The sequence below is a fragment of the Quercus robur genome, chromosome 11, assembly GCF_932294415.1.
Source record: "Quercus robur chromosome 11, dhQueRobu3.1, whole genome shotgun sequence".
Taxonomy (NCBI): domain Eukaryota; kingdom Viridiplantae; phylum Streptophyta; class Magnoliopsida; order Fagales; family Fagaceae; genus Quercus; species Quercus robur.
The window spans coordinates 19966189-19980168 of NC_065544.1; the positions used below are offsets into that span (position 1 = coordinate 19966189).

Sequence of the window (13980 nt, forward strand, 5' to 3'; positions counted from 1 at the left end):
TCGAAAAGGCGAAATACCAAACCCTCTCTATTTCAAAGATAGGGTATGGAAAAAATTTCAAGGATGGAAGGGCAAGCTGCTATCTAGAGCTGGAAAAGAGGGGTTGATTAAGGCCATAGCACAATCAATTCCCACTAATACAATGGGTGTATTTCTCTTGCCGACGAAGTTATGTGATGAGCTAAATGCAATGTGTGCTAAATTATGGCGGGTCCAAGTTGGAGAGGAGAGGAAAATCCATAGGAAGAGTTTGAGTATGCTAACTCAATTTAAAAAGGTTGGTGGCATGGGCTTCAGGGATTTGAAATCCTTCAATCTTGTCATGCTAGCTAAACAAGGGTGGAGACTATTATAGAATCAGGAGTCACTTGTCTACCAATGCCTAAAAGCTCGATACTTTCCACGTTGCTCCTTCTTGGAAGCTGTTGACTCACCAAATAGCTCATACATATGGAAGAGCATTATGGTTGCCTAACCTGTTATACAAAAAGGAAGTTGTTGGAGGGTGGGTGATGGATCATCAGTACGTATTTTGCAAGATAAATGGATACCCAATCACCCATCAAATGATGTTTTATTCCACCCTACTGAGGAACAATGGGAATGGAGAGTTTCTGAGCTTATTGATCAAAGTTCAAGGCGCTGGGATAGGGAGGTTGTTCTAATGAATTTTCATAGGGATGATGCAGAGGCGATTCTACATATACCTTTGAGCCATAGGTATATTATGGACAGTGATGTGGCTCCATACAAACAGTGGGACATACTCAATAAAGTCTAGATATCATGTTGCAACATAGGTTTTGAGGAATGAGAATTGAGCAGAAAGTTCCAAAATTCCAACCAATGACAAGTTGTGGGCCAAACTATGGAAGCTAAGGTTACCAAATAAAATCAAGGTCTTCAGATGGAAGGTTGGTCTGAATATTCTTCCAACTCGTGACAATTTATTTCGCTGTAAGATAGTGAAGAATTGTAGGGAATTTAACCAAAATCCCAACCTGTGAGAAACAAAAAAATAAAAAATAAAAAATAGAGAAAACACACGCCAAAGAAAGCAATCAAACGCACAAGACAATATTTACGTGGTTCGGCAATTTGCCTACGTTCATAGAGTTGCAGAGATTTCACTATTATCAGGGAAAAAGGAAATACAAGGTGCGGCTACAATTTTCACTATTACAAAAACATGGCAACAACCCTATAAAACCCTAATCACCAAAGTTGGTTCCACAATGGGCTAAACGGGCCAAAAAAAATTTCCATGGACTATGCCTCAGTAAATCTCCTATTAAAAACCACACAATATTATTCGGGTCAAGTCGAGTCGTCAAACCAGATCAAACAAAACTAGGCTCCACAAAGCCCAACAAGAATAACACATGTGACCTTTGTAAATGTGCTTCGGAATCGGGGATTCATGTTCTGTGGGAATGTGGGGTAGCACAAGATGTCTAGACAAGCAGTACTGTAAGGTTACAGAAATTTTTTCTGGGCCGACAAGACTTTCTCCAATTGCTTGAAGAGTTGCTAGATCGTCTGCCAAAGGATGTTTTTGAGCTTATTTTGGTCCAAGCTTGGCTCATATGGAATCAAAGAAACTCGATCATTGACGGAGGAAAGCTGAAGGAACCAACATAGCTGAACAAGAGGGCATTGGATTACTTAGCAGAATACAACCAAGGATAGGAGCAGTTGGTTATGCCAGTCACAACAAGCATCGAAAGTGGGTGGCAACCACCACCTGAGTCCAAATTCAAACTCAACTTTGATGCGGCCATTTTCTCAGCTTTGGGATGCTTAGGTATGGGAGTCATTATACAAAATGAAAAGGGGGAAGTCATGGGAGCAATGTCAGCCAGAGGACCCTGGGTTAATGACAGTTTGGGAGCAGAAGCACTAGCATGCCGTAAAGCCCTGGACTTTGCTGTTGATATTGGATTTTCTGATTTGATTATCGAAGGAGATAGTGTGAAGGTGATGAATGCAATCATGTTCAGAAAGGCAGATTTGTCTCGGCTGGGACACTTGTTTGAAGATATCCAAGTGCTTATTTCTTTACTAAATTGGGCAGAGGTAGAATGGGTGAATCGGAAAGCAAATTTGGTTGCTCATAGCTTAGCACGTTATGCAAAAAACATTTCAAATGATGTAATTTGGTTGGAAGATTCTCCATAACCAGCTTTGGAATCCTTGTATCATGACTCTTTATCTATTTTATGAATGAAGTATCGTTCCGTTTTCAAAAATATATATATTTTAGGATTGTCTACCGGGTCACTTATTAGTCATAAAAATTCTAATTTACTAGTTGAATTTACATGTGTTGCACGATTTTAGTCAAAAATAATTTTATTGAAAAACAATAACTAAATGAATACTTATTATATAATATTAGAACTTTAATCTATTTTACCAATATAATAACAATTATAGCTTCTTGAATTTAAATGGTGTATCTAATAGAGCTACAATAGCATAAAATGTCATGGCTGGGATCAAGCTCAGAGAGAGAGAGAGAGAGAGAGAGAGAGAGAGAGAGAGAGAGAGAGAGAGAGAGAGAGAGAGAGAGAGAGAGAGAGAGAGAGAGAGAGAGAGAGAGAGAGAGAGAGAGAGAGAGAGAGAGAGAGAGAGTTGTGTGTGGGTATAATTTTTTGGGTTTGTGTGTGTTTAATTTTGTGTTTGTTTTCTAAGAAAAACATAAATAGAAAATGCCATTTAAAGGAAAATGCACTTCTTGTATTTGTGCTTAAATCCATGGTTTTCAGACCCGAGCCATTCAAAGAACCAGTAAATGGGGAGGTTCAAGCTTTTTAAGGTTGGACCAAGGTTCAACCGAGGTCGAACCGTGATGATGTCATAATTAATTTAGTAATTAATTAAAATAAAATAAAGGTATTAAATTTGTAAATAATAGCAAAATTGACTAAAGATATCTTAAAAAATTGAAACAAACTTTCAAATAAATTTTCATGATAGTATAAGGGTTAACATATAGTACATTATAAGGTTAATAAAAAATAGTACATCATAAATAAGCATGAAAAAAAATTGTATAATAATCCTTCAAGTAGAAATCATTTCAATTAACTAAAAAACACTTCTAAAATTAATTCATAAATAGTAAATTCCTATGCAAAGGTATTATTCTTAAATAACAAGTAAATTTAGCAACGAAAACAAATTTAGTAATATTTAATACTAAATTTAGTACTGAAAACAAATTTAGTAATATTTAGAAACTATAAATCATGTAAATCTAATATAAATTTAATAATACTTAATATTAGCTCACTAGAAGCTCACCTGGTTCGTTGGTCATGGCTTCAGTCTTGGTGCTTATTAGGGGAAAGGTCACAGGTTCAACGCTTGGTCGCACCTCTTTCTTTAATTGTTTCCAAATAAGTACAATTCCTTGACCCGGTTGAATTGACCTATGGTTCTAACGGTTTTCTAGGTTGAACTCCAGTTCACACAGTTCTCTCAAATTTCATATATACTAGGTTATCAATTTGGGTTTGTGTTCATGTTGAAGATAAACACAAATCTGAATTTATGTATTTTTTTTATATTTTTAATTCTTCTTTTTTTATTTAATAAAAATTGAAAAATTAAAATTTTTAATTAGATTCTGACATGGCATTTTTATTATTATTTTAATAGCCACATAGGCATTGTGTATGCCAGCATTGCAATTCATGCGCCATGTAAGGCTGTAAATGAGCCGAGCTGAGTATTAAAAGTTCAAGTTTATTCATTTTTTTTAACGCAATCCAAGTTAAGCTCGAGCTCATCACCAAACATGATTTTATGTTCAAGCTTGGCTCATTTTCTTGTCAAACAAGCTTGAACTTGTTCACGAGTTACTTAATTAACTTATTATTTTCCTATTTATTGTGAAATCATGCCTCAAATGTTTTACATTTTCACAATTCAATGAATTTTTACTATGAATAGACTGTTTATATCGTCAATAATTACAAATAATAATTTAATATCATATGAACCTATAGACAAATTTATACAATCCAATTTCTAGTCTATATAAATATATTTTTAAATAAGTATACATATAAAAATATAATATTATATATAACTAGTCGCTAACTCATGTGATGCACGGGATATTTATATAAATATTAAAACTATTTAGTTTACTTGAAGGTACTATAACTTGAAAATGGTAACAAAATACTTAGGCTACATGAATGCAATTCATATATAGTTAAATCCATTACTATAAAAGTGCTCTTACATTTGCTTTGATAAGTACTAATAATTTTAGAAGAAAAAATAATTACCACACAGTATAAACATATAAATGCTCTTAATATAGTGACCTCTTAAAATTAAGCCTATGACATCTACCTAACCAATTGTGACTCCAAAAGTTCTTACATTTAGGCACTTTAAAAATCTTTTTTTATATGAGATCAGTGAAAAAGGTTCAAATCATCATCATTATGTGCAAGGCTACAGTGGTAATGATACGAAAGATGGATAAAAAATTCTTCAAATTAGTTAATGAATATAGGTCGAGCAAAGTAAATCTAGAAGACATTATGATGCACACCAAGGAGCTGGACATGTTGATTATATAAGTGGAAATGGAGCTGAACTTGCACAAGACCCTTTGTCATTTTCTAGAGGCCCAATTACAAGACTTAGAGCCAAACGTTTCAAGGAAGCACTGAATGGGCTAGTCCAAGAGAATTGGGCTGATTCTAAAAAGACCAAGATGGGCTCAAATAATAATCAAGGCTTAGTCCATGTCATCAAAGCAATTGAAGAGGCTAATGCATGAAAATTTGCAACCAGCATGGTCTGACCATAAAAGGGTGTTAATTTGTTAAGTTCCAAGGATATTAAATGGGAAGATGCCTTGGTATTGGCTGGGCATGATAATTCTAGTCATTTAGCTATTTTTGACTGCCTTTAGAAGTCCTAGAAAACTAAAAAAACGTGGGAACTTGATTATATTAATTTTTGTGTTGTTTTTGAAGCTGTAATTATGATTTTTACCTATTCTTGGAGGGTTGTTCCAAGTATAAATTGGTAGTACGAATTTTAAAGATGACACATTGGTATTTAGAAAATTATTCTCCTTGTGAGTCTTGTGATCCTCTTGGTTCTTAAAAGAACTCTTGAACTTATCAAGTTAATCTTGTGGCGTTCAAACAACCAAACTTATCACCTTTGATTCTTGAGAGATTCTTAGGAATTCTTGGTGTGGCGTTTCAATTCTATCGTAGTCTTGGTTTTCATCTGGTTAGGTGACGGGTCAAGGCTCAACAAATCTTGGGGTTCCAAACCATAATTGTTATTGGGTTTCATCACAATTGTTGGTGAAGTTCATATCACATTATGTCCTCATACTGCAATAAGCAAACTAAGATTATGATAATTGGTGAACGGAAAATGAATGTGGTGGCACTCATGAAAATAATTTATAGGTTGAAAGTTTCAACTCTCATATCTTCAAATAAGAGGCCATATTTAATTTGAAAATTGCATAAGAAATTTTAGAGCAAACCTTATTTTGGGTTCTTGCATATATTGGACTTGATTCTCAAAACTTTTATTTCCTACCCAACACTTTTTTTTTATAAGTTTATTTCCTATCCAACATTGCTAGTTTGATCCTAGAGAAGAAAACATGTACCCCATTTAAGATAGAAAATTTTAAGTTTAAAAAAGGTAAAGGGAAATCACCAACCCAAGTTGAAGCTTAATCCTATTTATAGGGAAGATGCTATAATAACCACTACTTATTGGGGCTAAAAAAAAACCATTGGTTAAAGCTTTTTAAGTTCCAAAGTGGTGTTTCCCAATACCCCAACACTATCATTACATCCCACAACCTATTAATCATCTACTATTACAATAGTCCATCCTAGGAAAACTTCTGGCTCACCTACTAAGGGTCTGTTTGGGATCCTCTTATTTTGCTGAAACTGAATTTTTTTTGTTGAAAGTACTATAGATAAAGGTAAAAATTAGCTTAAATAGTAAAGTAAGACCCATGAATAGTACCAAAAAGTGCAGTGGGGTCATGAATGGTAGCAAAAATAAGATGAATAGTAAAATAAGCTGGCAAAAAATAAGTTATCCAAACGGACACTAAATGGGATTTCAGGAGGAGAAATACCTCATATTTCCATCTTTCAAATGGTTATCTGCAGATATAAGCTGCATGCACCAAATGTACGATCTTTATCCAACCAATTTAAATTATTTAATAAATTCAACTAAGACATTTTTTCAAGCATGTGGAGTTCACTTTAAAGAACAAATAAATAATACAAAGAAAATAAATGATCTTCCCCGCAAATAAGGGAGATCATAGTATGATACTCATGAAAAACAAAAGAGAGGCAAACCCCAAGAATTGATATATATATATATATATATATATATAACGAAACCTACAAAGTAATCCACAATTGCAAACCAAAAAGTTGGTTAAACCCAAAAAGCTTTGTCCTTTCATGTAATATCTAAGAAGCAAAATAGGGGTAATATACCCTTTTGTCGAATGTTGATTGCAGAGTTCCTAATAACCTAAATTTTCTCGTTCTATTAATGCAACATTCATTATCAGCAGCTTGACTTGACTATGAAAAGAGAGAAACAAAATCATATGAAACCAACATGTTCTCCAGAACCAAATAGAAAAAAATGTACCAAGCTTTAGAGGCCAAGACTTAAGCCAGCAAAGGCTACAAACAAAGAGAGTGAGATTGAGAGAAAAGGTGAAGGGTTTGGCCGAGATGCTCTACGTTTAAGCCAAAGAGAAAGGGATGAGGGGCGGTGTGAAGAGAGAAGAGTAAACTTGGAGAAGTGGTGGAATGCTTAGCTGCTTTTAGATATTCAAGATTCAACAACTGAACATTTGGAGATAAGAAGAGGCGAGAAAAAAAGAAGAGAAAGTGAAAGATGATAGGTTATTAGGGTTAAGGTTTGGTCGGGATGCTTCTTTTTCAAAAAAATTAAAACATAAATAAATAAATAATATGGGTGATGATGTGGAAAATTGTGGAGTAAGTCAGCAAAAAGTCAAAAGCTTCAGTTTTATAGTATATATAGATTAAATCGAGCTCTCATATTCTCGAGCTCATTCATGAACACATTATTATATATACTTAACCTTAACTCAGTTAATAATCGAGTCTAAACTTAAGACTTGAACTTTACTTTCAAACGAACATAAATAGACATTTTTTCCTAGTCGAGTGTGAACTATTCATAAACAACTTGATTCATTTTCAGCCGTACAATTGCTTAATAATTACTCTAACTAATTAAACATATCTTAACTTGGGCCTTTATCTAAGTCACTACAGAATTTCCACATAAATATGGTTTCGAAGTAAACTCTCTTTCTAATAATTTTTTAGTGTTTCATTATTCAGTTCGCTTTCGTTGTTTTTGGAGATTCAACATGAATGTAACTAAAGAGCTCACTATGAGCTCATGCAACATCTCTCTTAAAGGAGGGTTTAGGTCCTAAATTTGTAGAGTCCACCCCCAATATTAGAGGATATTGCATAGAATATATTACACAAAATAATAAATTTGTTAGAAATTTAGGAGATTATAGCCAATTAAAAGCAAGAGTAAGACTAAAATTAATGCCCAAAAAATAAATAGAGACAGACTTATGTCAGGTTAAATGCACAATACAAATAAAATTCACATGGTCAAATTTCTGCACTCTTTCCCACTTTCTGTCCAACCATGACCACCAAATTAAACATATAACTTTTTTTTTCGATAAATAATTATACAGATAACTAAATGTAAAGAGAAGGACGAAGATTTAATGTTCTTCAAATTGGCTTTGGCTTCCAATATATTTGAGGTATTCATCATTCAACATGGCCAAAACTCTGCTTTCTTCACCTTTGAAATGCTCTCCAGGACTCCCACTGGTGAAACGTGTCCCATCACCGTCACCCTCTTTGTCTCTACATCAATACTGAACGATGTAACCCCTATAAGAGAGAGAGAGAGAAGTTTGTTGTTACAGTCATATAAGTGAAGGAGAAAGTTTGTAACTTTGAAATATTACAATGTTATTGTTACGAAGAAAGAAGATTGGTTGCGCAAACATCAGTTGTTCTAAACGTTTAAACATATAAATTTTTCAATACACATTGATTGGTTTCTTTATTCATAACTTCATTTTAAGCTGTGTATATAGTGTATACTACTCCACCTAAGTAAAAAAAAAATTATTTTCGTTAATTTATTGCAAAATTAATAATGATATAAATAATTTTAGCCACTGAAAAAATGTACAAGTACGGTCACGGTCGATCAGGTACACATGTTATTTTAGATAAATTAATGGAATATGAGGTAAGTTTAAATGGTGGGTGAGGGGTGACCAATTATATTTATGGACATTATTTACGCGACATTACATTATTCTATAGAGACCCACACTTCTTCATGGCTCTCAAGGTCCACAGTTTTAATGGCGCCTGTTGTTGAAGATAAAATAGAAGAGAGAAAGTTTGGTAGCACTCACTGTCTTTGCCATTTCTTTGGTTACTATCTCCAAAATCTGCTGTTGTTGATAATATATTTTCATTTTTACCCGACCAAAATAAGTAAACAATTTTGTATATTATGGTACAGTTTCAACAAGAACATTGAGTAAGGTTGTAATCTAATAAAAAGATATTGAGTAAGGATGTAATTTAAGGTTATAACAAATTTTGTAGCTAAACTATCATTTTAACAATTACTATCTTGAAATATGCTATAGTAGTCGTAGATGGTTTATTTATTTATTTGTATGGACTCACAAAATGGTACCAAAAATAAATTTAAAAAAAAAAAAAGAAAGCAAAAAGGAAAATTGATGTAATTATTCCCACTGAAACAAAATACCTTCCATTTTGGACAGATGCTTCTTAACTTTGCCAGCACAGCCTTGACAATGAATGGATACCCTCATCACAACAACCTGCAACCCAACCCACTTATAATGTGAAAAACAAAATCTCTTTCTTACAGACCTAACTCACTTCATCTAGGTCAAGTACTTATGGAAATAACTTGGGGCCCATATAAGGCTATATTAGTTAAAACCATTTACTATTTATCCCCTTTTATTATTATTATCAATTTTTTTTTTTACAAACATCCTACTCATCTTTTAAAAGAAAAAACAATTATGTATTTCCTTCCTTTATAATTTACACATTTCATTTTTTTTCTTTTTTTTTTTGGAGAAGAAAGACCTCGAATTTTATTGAAAATTTTCTTTTTCATAAACTCTTATATATAATTTAAGTTTTGAATAAACTAGTCAGAAACTTTGTAGCTAAGTTATACGTACCATCACCTTTTTATGGAAGAATTTGGATTCAAATCCCTCGATAATTTTATTTGGGGTAAAAAAAAAAAAAAAAGCTTTGTCCAATCTGTAGTAACTTATATATGATGTGTATTCAGGGGGAAAAAACCAAAGGAAAAGAAACTATTGATGCATAGTGGAACCAAGGGTACTGAGTGACCTCAGTATCATGCAACTAAAGCCTGGCATGCATACTAAAAGGCATGGAATGGAAGTAATGGATCATCACATGGATAACATTAAGAAGGAGATGATTTATCTTTACCCACCAGCGCCCATATTAATGGAGATCCTTCTACCAAACAGAGCAGTCTCTTTCATTTTTACTTTTTTGTGTATCATTTTCCTATATCGCACATGACTCCTTTCAGTCCTAACACTTCTTTTGACTTTTGAGGATAAAAAAAATTTAAAATTTTAATTTTAAAGGTGTGTGTGGATGACATGAAAAAAAAATACTTGAAATTCGAGTTCTTCATTGAATAAAGGAGGAGCCATTGAAAATATTTTGCATCACCTCTATATAAAATTGATGGAATAATTTACAAAACTTTCATGGACCTTGATCCAAGTTTCAAAGAAGCGGGGAAGATGGGTAACTTTGGTAGGTCTTTGGTTTAAATTTTTGACATAACCAAACATAAGGGAATGGATGAAAGTGATACCATATAGGTCTTTGTTTTCAATGGTCACATATAAATGCTACATCACTATTCTTCTAAAAAAAAAAAAATGCTACATCACTAGGCAAGATTAAGACAACTTCTTTCAGTTAGGTTAGATTACATCAAGAAGTAGATCAAATATCCAAAAAGTATCAATGCAACAAGTATATCAAATATCGGAATCTATTATTTAATAATGATTGTTTAGTCTATCTAGCTACTTACCAAAAAGAAAAGTCTTTTTTTTTTCTTTTTTTGAGGAAGAAAAGAAAAGTCTTGTTTAGCGAATCAAATACCAGGAAAAAAATTTAATTCAAATAATGGTTATACTTTAGCAAAATTTTATTAGAAATTATATGAGTAATCCAAAACTAATCAAAATCTTTGATTAAACTACGAAATCGATGAAAGTTTAAACCTCATTGAAGTAAATTCATTGTTTTTTGTGAATAATATAGTTTTTGTTGGTTTATGATAATTGATCTCATTTTTCCCCCTTTAATATATCTCTTCTTTCTAATAATTTAAGGATTTTGTTTATGGATACCCTAAGGGCATTCATTTAGAAAATACTTTTAAAATTTTTTTATGAAAAATGAAAAAATAATTTATTTTTTGATAATTTTTTACTTTTTTCATAAAAGTTGTATAAAAATTTTCCTAAAATGATTCATTAACTAATTACTTAATGACACTCATTATTCATAATTTAAAGACGTAGCCAAGTTTTTTCTTTTTGCACTAGTGATTTGATGTAACATAATCGTGTAACATCTAAAAGAAAAGTAATATCAAAATTAATTTTCCTCAAGGACCTCAACCTGACCTGGAAGACATTGTCTGGCAAAGCAAGTGATGAAGATGGTTTCTGAATGGGCTTTGGCTGATGGTGCGGATCGCGTTCCCTTTTCATGAATGGCTTATTACCAACAGCGAGCCTATGAGTGTCAACAAGCCTAGAGTACCTGGCATTGTTGCTAAAACGAGTATTATGATCAATAAGAGTTTTCTCAGCCCTCCTAGGCACAATCACCGAGCTGCGAGAAGTTGTAGTGGCCATGCACACTGCAGTTGCTACTTGAGACTGGCACATGAAGCCTCTCATATTCTTTGTTGTTCTCCTGCTCATGTTTTCAAAGAGAAGAAAGTGTATGAATATGAATGAAGAGCTAGTGATTGTATAGGATTAGACACACAAAGCAAAGAGGGTACTAGAATGTTTTCAATGAGATAAGACTTTGTAACAAGAAATGAAGATCAGAGGTGACTGACTATAAAGGCAATGGGAGAGAAACATGCTGTCTTTATGACTTAACTAACTGTGGGTGGGTTGGCTGGCTTTTGCAGTTTTATCTTGTACTGTGTATGCCAATGTTTTGAATGCATTCACCAATCACAATCACAATCACAATCCTGTCCTTTTTCTGGTTAATTAGTTAATATTGGGAAATCAACTGACTTGGTTAATTTCAAAACTATGTTAAAAATATTACCATTTTTGTCATATAACTTTTTTACAAACTATATGTAATTAATTAATGTCAACAACATAATAGATGAATGTAAGAATTTCAACCATGTTATGCAGATTCGCGCAAATATTCACGTGAGCATGTCAACATAAATACAGAACTAACTTGTAACTCTTAAACAAAGGCATATTTAAGAAAATTTATTAAGGGAAATGCTAATAAGTTTTTATGGAAAATGAAAAAAAAGGTAATTAATATTTTGACAGTTTTTTTCATTTCCCATTAAAAGTGGTATTAAAACTTTCCTAAAATAGATTATTAACGTTAGCATGACCTATTTATTAATATGGAGTATTTAGTTCTCATCCTAGAAATCGGACTACACAAACTAGTTGTAAATAATAACTATATATATATATATATAATCGTGTAATCACATTATCAATCATAAAGTTTGATAGTACCCATAATTAATCCTTTAATTTTAACATTTGCATGTTGTTTTTTATTTTATTTTATAGAAATGCCACATTTCACTACTCTTTTCCAACAAATTTTAAGTGGTAACTTGTTCCTGGTTATTACTAGTGAACAAAGAATGTAATTTCAATAATGGATTTAAAACTTTCTAACTTTTCAGTCCAAAAAAAAAAAAAAAAAAACCTAATAACAACACACCACCTAAAATATGTTATAAAACACCATTTTTTTTTTTAATTTTTGGTTGAAACATGACATTTGCAAGTTATTTACACAAAAGTAAAGACGTCCGCTATACATTCATATATTGCGGGATTACATAATTGTCTACTGTAAGTTTGTAACCAATATCATCTAGGAGCAATTATGAATGTATTGTTCATTTATTAGAGCTTTTATGTGGTATGGTACTAATAAGCCCTACGAGCATAGAAACCTCTCTCTCTCTCTCTCTCTCTCTCTCTCAAATGAAGTTAAATTCATTTCTATAAATTGTTCTTAGCATACAACTACAAAACTCTATATAGGGAAAAACTGCTAATAGGTAGAGAGAACAATCATAGTTACTAATCATAATTCTGTTATACTCCCTCCATCTCTTTTAATTTTTTTTTGTCGTCTATTCCATTTTGAGATGTTTCAAAATATTGTTCTGTTTCTAAAAATAAAAGTCATTAATTTACTAATATTCCTATTATACCCCTATTAATTTACTAATTCAATTTTTTGATAAATTTTTTTAAGGGTAGTTTTGGAAATTTATACATTTTTAAAAGGCAGACAAGATAATAAATGATGTTCCCTTAAAAAGTTTGACTTTTCAAACAAGACAAAAAAAAAAAAAAAAAAAAAAAACAGAGGGAGTAATTTATTTTGCATAACAGAGAATTTTATAATGTATTTAATTGACATTTTATTAGGAGTCGAGTCACTTTTATTATCTTTTATTATTTTCCAAGGATAGTGGGACCGGCCTCATTAATGAGTGTACAAATACACCTGTTAACAAAAATTATGAATTACTTATGGAACATTCTAACTTCTTGAAGGTTCAAATATGCAAAACCTCTGTAAAATCTTAAATCTATTTTTTGACCAATACGTAAATCATTTTCAATAAATTCTACCCGACTGTCATTTATCTTAGTAAAATTCCACATCCATTATACAAAATTAAATCCAAAAGTAATGCAAGAGTTACTATAAATTTTACAAATTTATTAGTTGTACTTTTCATAACTAGTGAAATTCCACATCCATCATTCAATCATAGGAATGTGATGTGCAACTTTTTAATATTTTGACTAGTTTTTTATTTTTGAGAGGCCCAAGTATAATTGTTTTGAATTTAAAGTTGAAAATACTATGCGGAGCTCTTTCTTCCCTCACTTGAAGTTCTCTGGCGGATTCCCATTTGTCCAGCATGATCTTTCAAAAGCTCTAGTTAATATTTCAATTCAATTGTTTAAAAAAAAAAAATTTAATGAAAAAATCAAGTTGAGTTTTGGGATAAGATTCCCTCTTATTCTCCTCAATTTTTATACAAAAGCTTAACTCAACAGACTTTGCAACTGGTTTACTTTCGTGACTCTTTGGCAAGTGAGACTTCCAGTCACAAAAAACACTTAAAATTTTTTTCAAAAATTTGGGATTTTCACTTTTAGCAACTCATTTTCGTGACTCCTTCGCGAGAGGAAGTCTAATGCATACCTCTGACAGTTTTTCAAAAACTTTTCAGTTTCCCTCACATCAAATGCATACCTCTTTGTCTTCTCCGTCTCCCTCTCCCAAAACTGCCATTTTCACTCACAAAACCTCCATTTTCATCTTTAATCTTCACTCAATCTCCAAGAAAAGGTATGGGTTTTCACTTATTTTCACTCTATTTCAAGTTTAAAGCCCTATTTTTCATGGATTTGTTGCTTATATTGAGATAGTGATATATGGTTGATGAATATGGGTTTTTGTTGAGTTTGATATATGGGTTTTGTTGAGA

The 13980-nt window shown here is 32.1% G+C and overlaps 1 protein-coding gene across 1 annotated transcript; it reads right to left on the reverse strand.

Annotated features, from left to right (window-relative positions):
- Nucleotides 1–7604: 7604 nt before the first annotated feature.
- LOC126707016 (heavy metal-associated isoprenylated plant protein 3-like) lies at nt 7605–11322 on the reverse strand. The gene is made up of 3 exons (XM_050406603.1): nt 10859–11322; nt 8899–8974; nt 7605–7994 (listed from the first exon to the last, which is right to left on the reverse strand). Exons 1-3 carry the CDS (start codon nt 11159–11161, stop codon nt 7873–7875), a joined length of 501 nt encoding a protein of 166 aa, XP_050262560.1. The 5' UTR covers nt 11162–11322; the 3' UTR covers nt 7605–7872.
- Between the last annotated feature and the right edge of the window lie 2658 nt (nt 11323–13980).

Bases quoted from the DNA above. Each gene is read 5' to 3' on its own strand.
- LOC126707016 (XM_050406603.1), bottom strand. From the start codon at position 11,161: ATGAGCAGGAGAACAACAAAGAATATGAGAGGCTTCATGTGCCAGTCT. The intron at 8,975-10,858 runs GTCAGGTTGAGG...GTTGGGTTGCAG, and splicing joins TGCCAGACAATGTCTTCCAG to GTTGTTGTGATGAGGGTATC. The intron at 7,995-8,898 runs GTATTTTGTTTC...TCTCTCTTATAG, and splicing joins GCATCTGTCCAAAATGGAAG to GGGTTACATCGTTCAGTATT.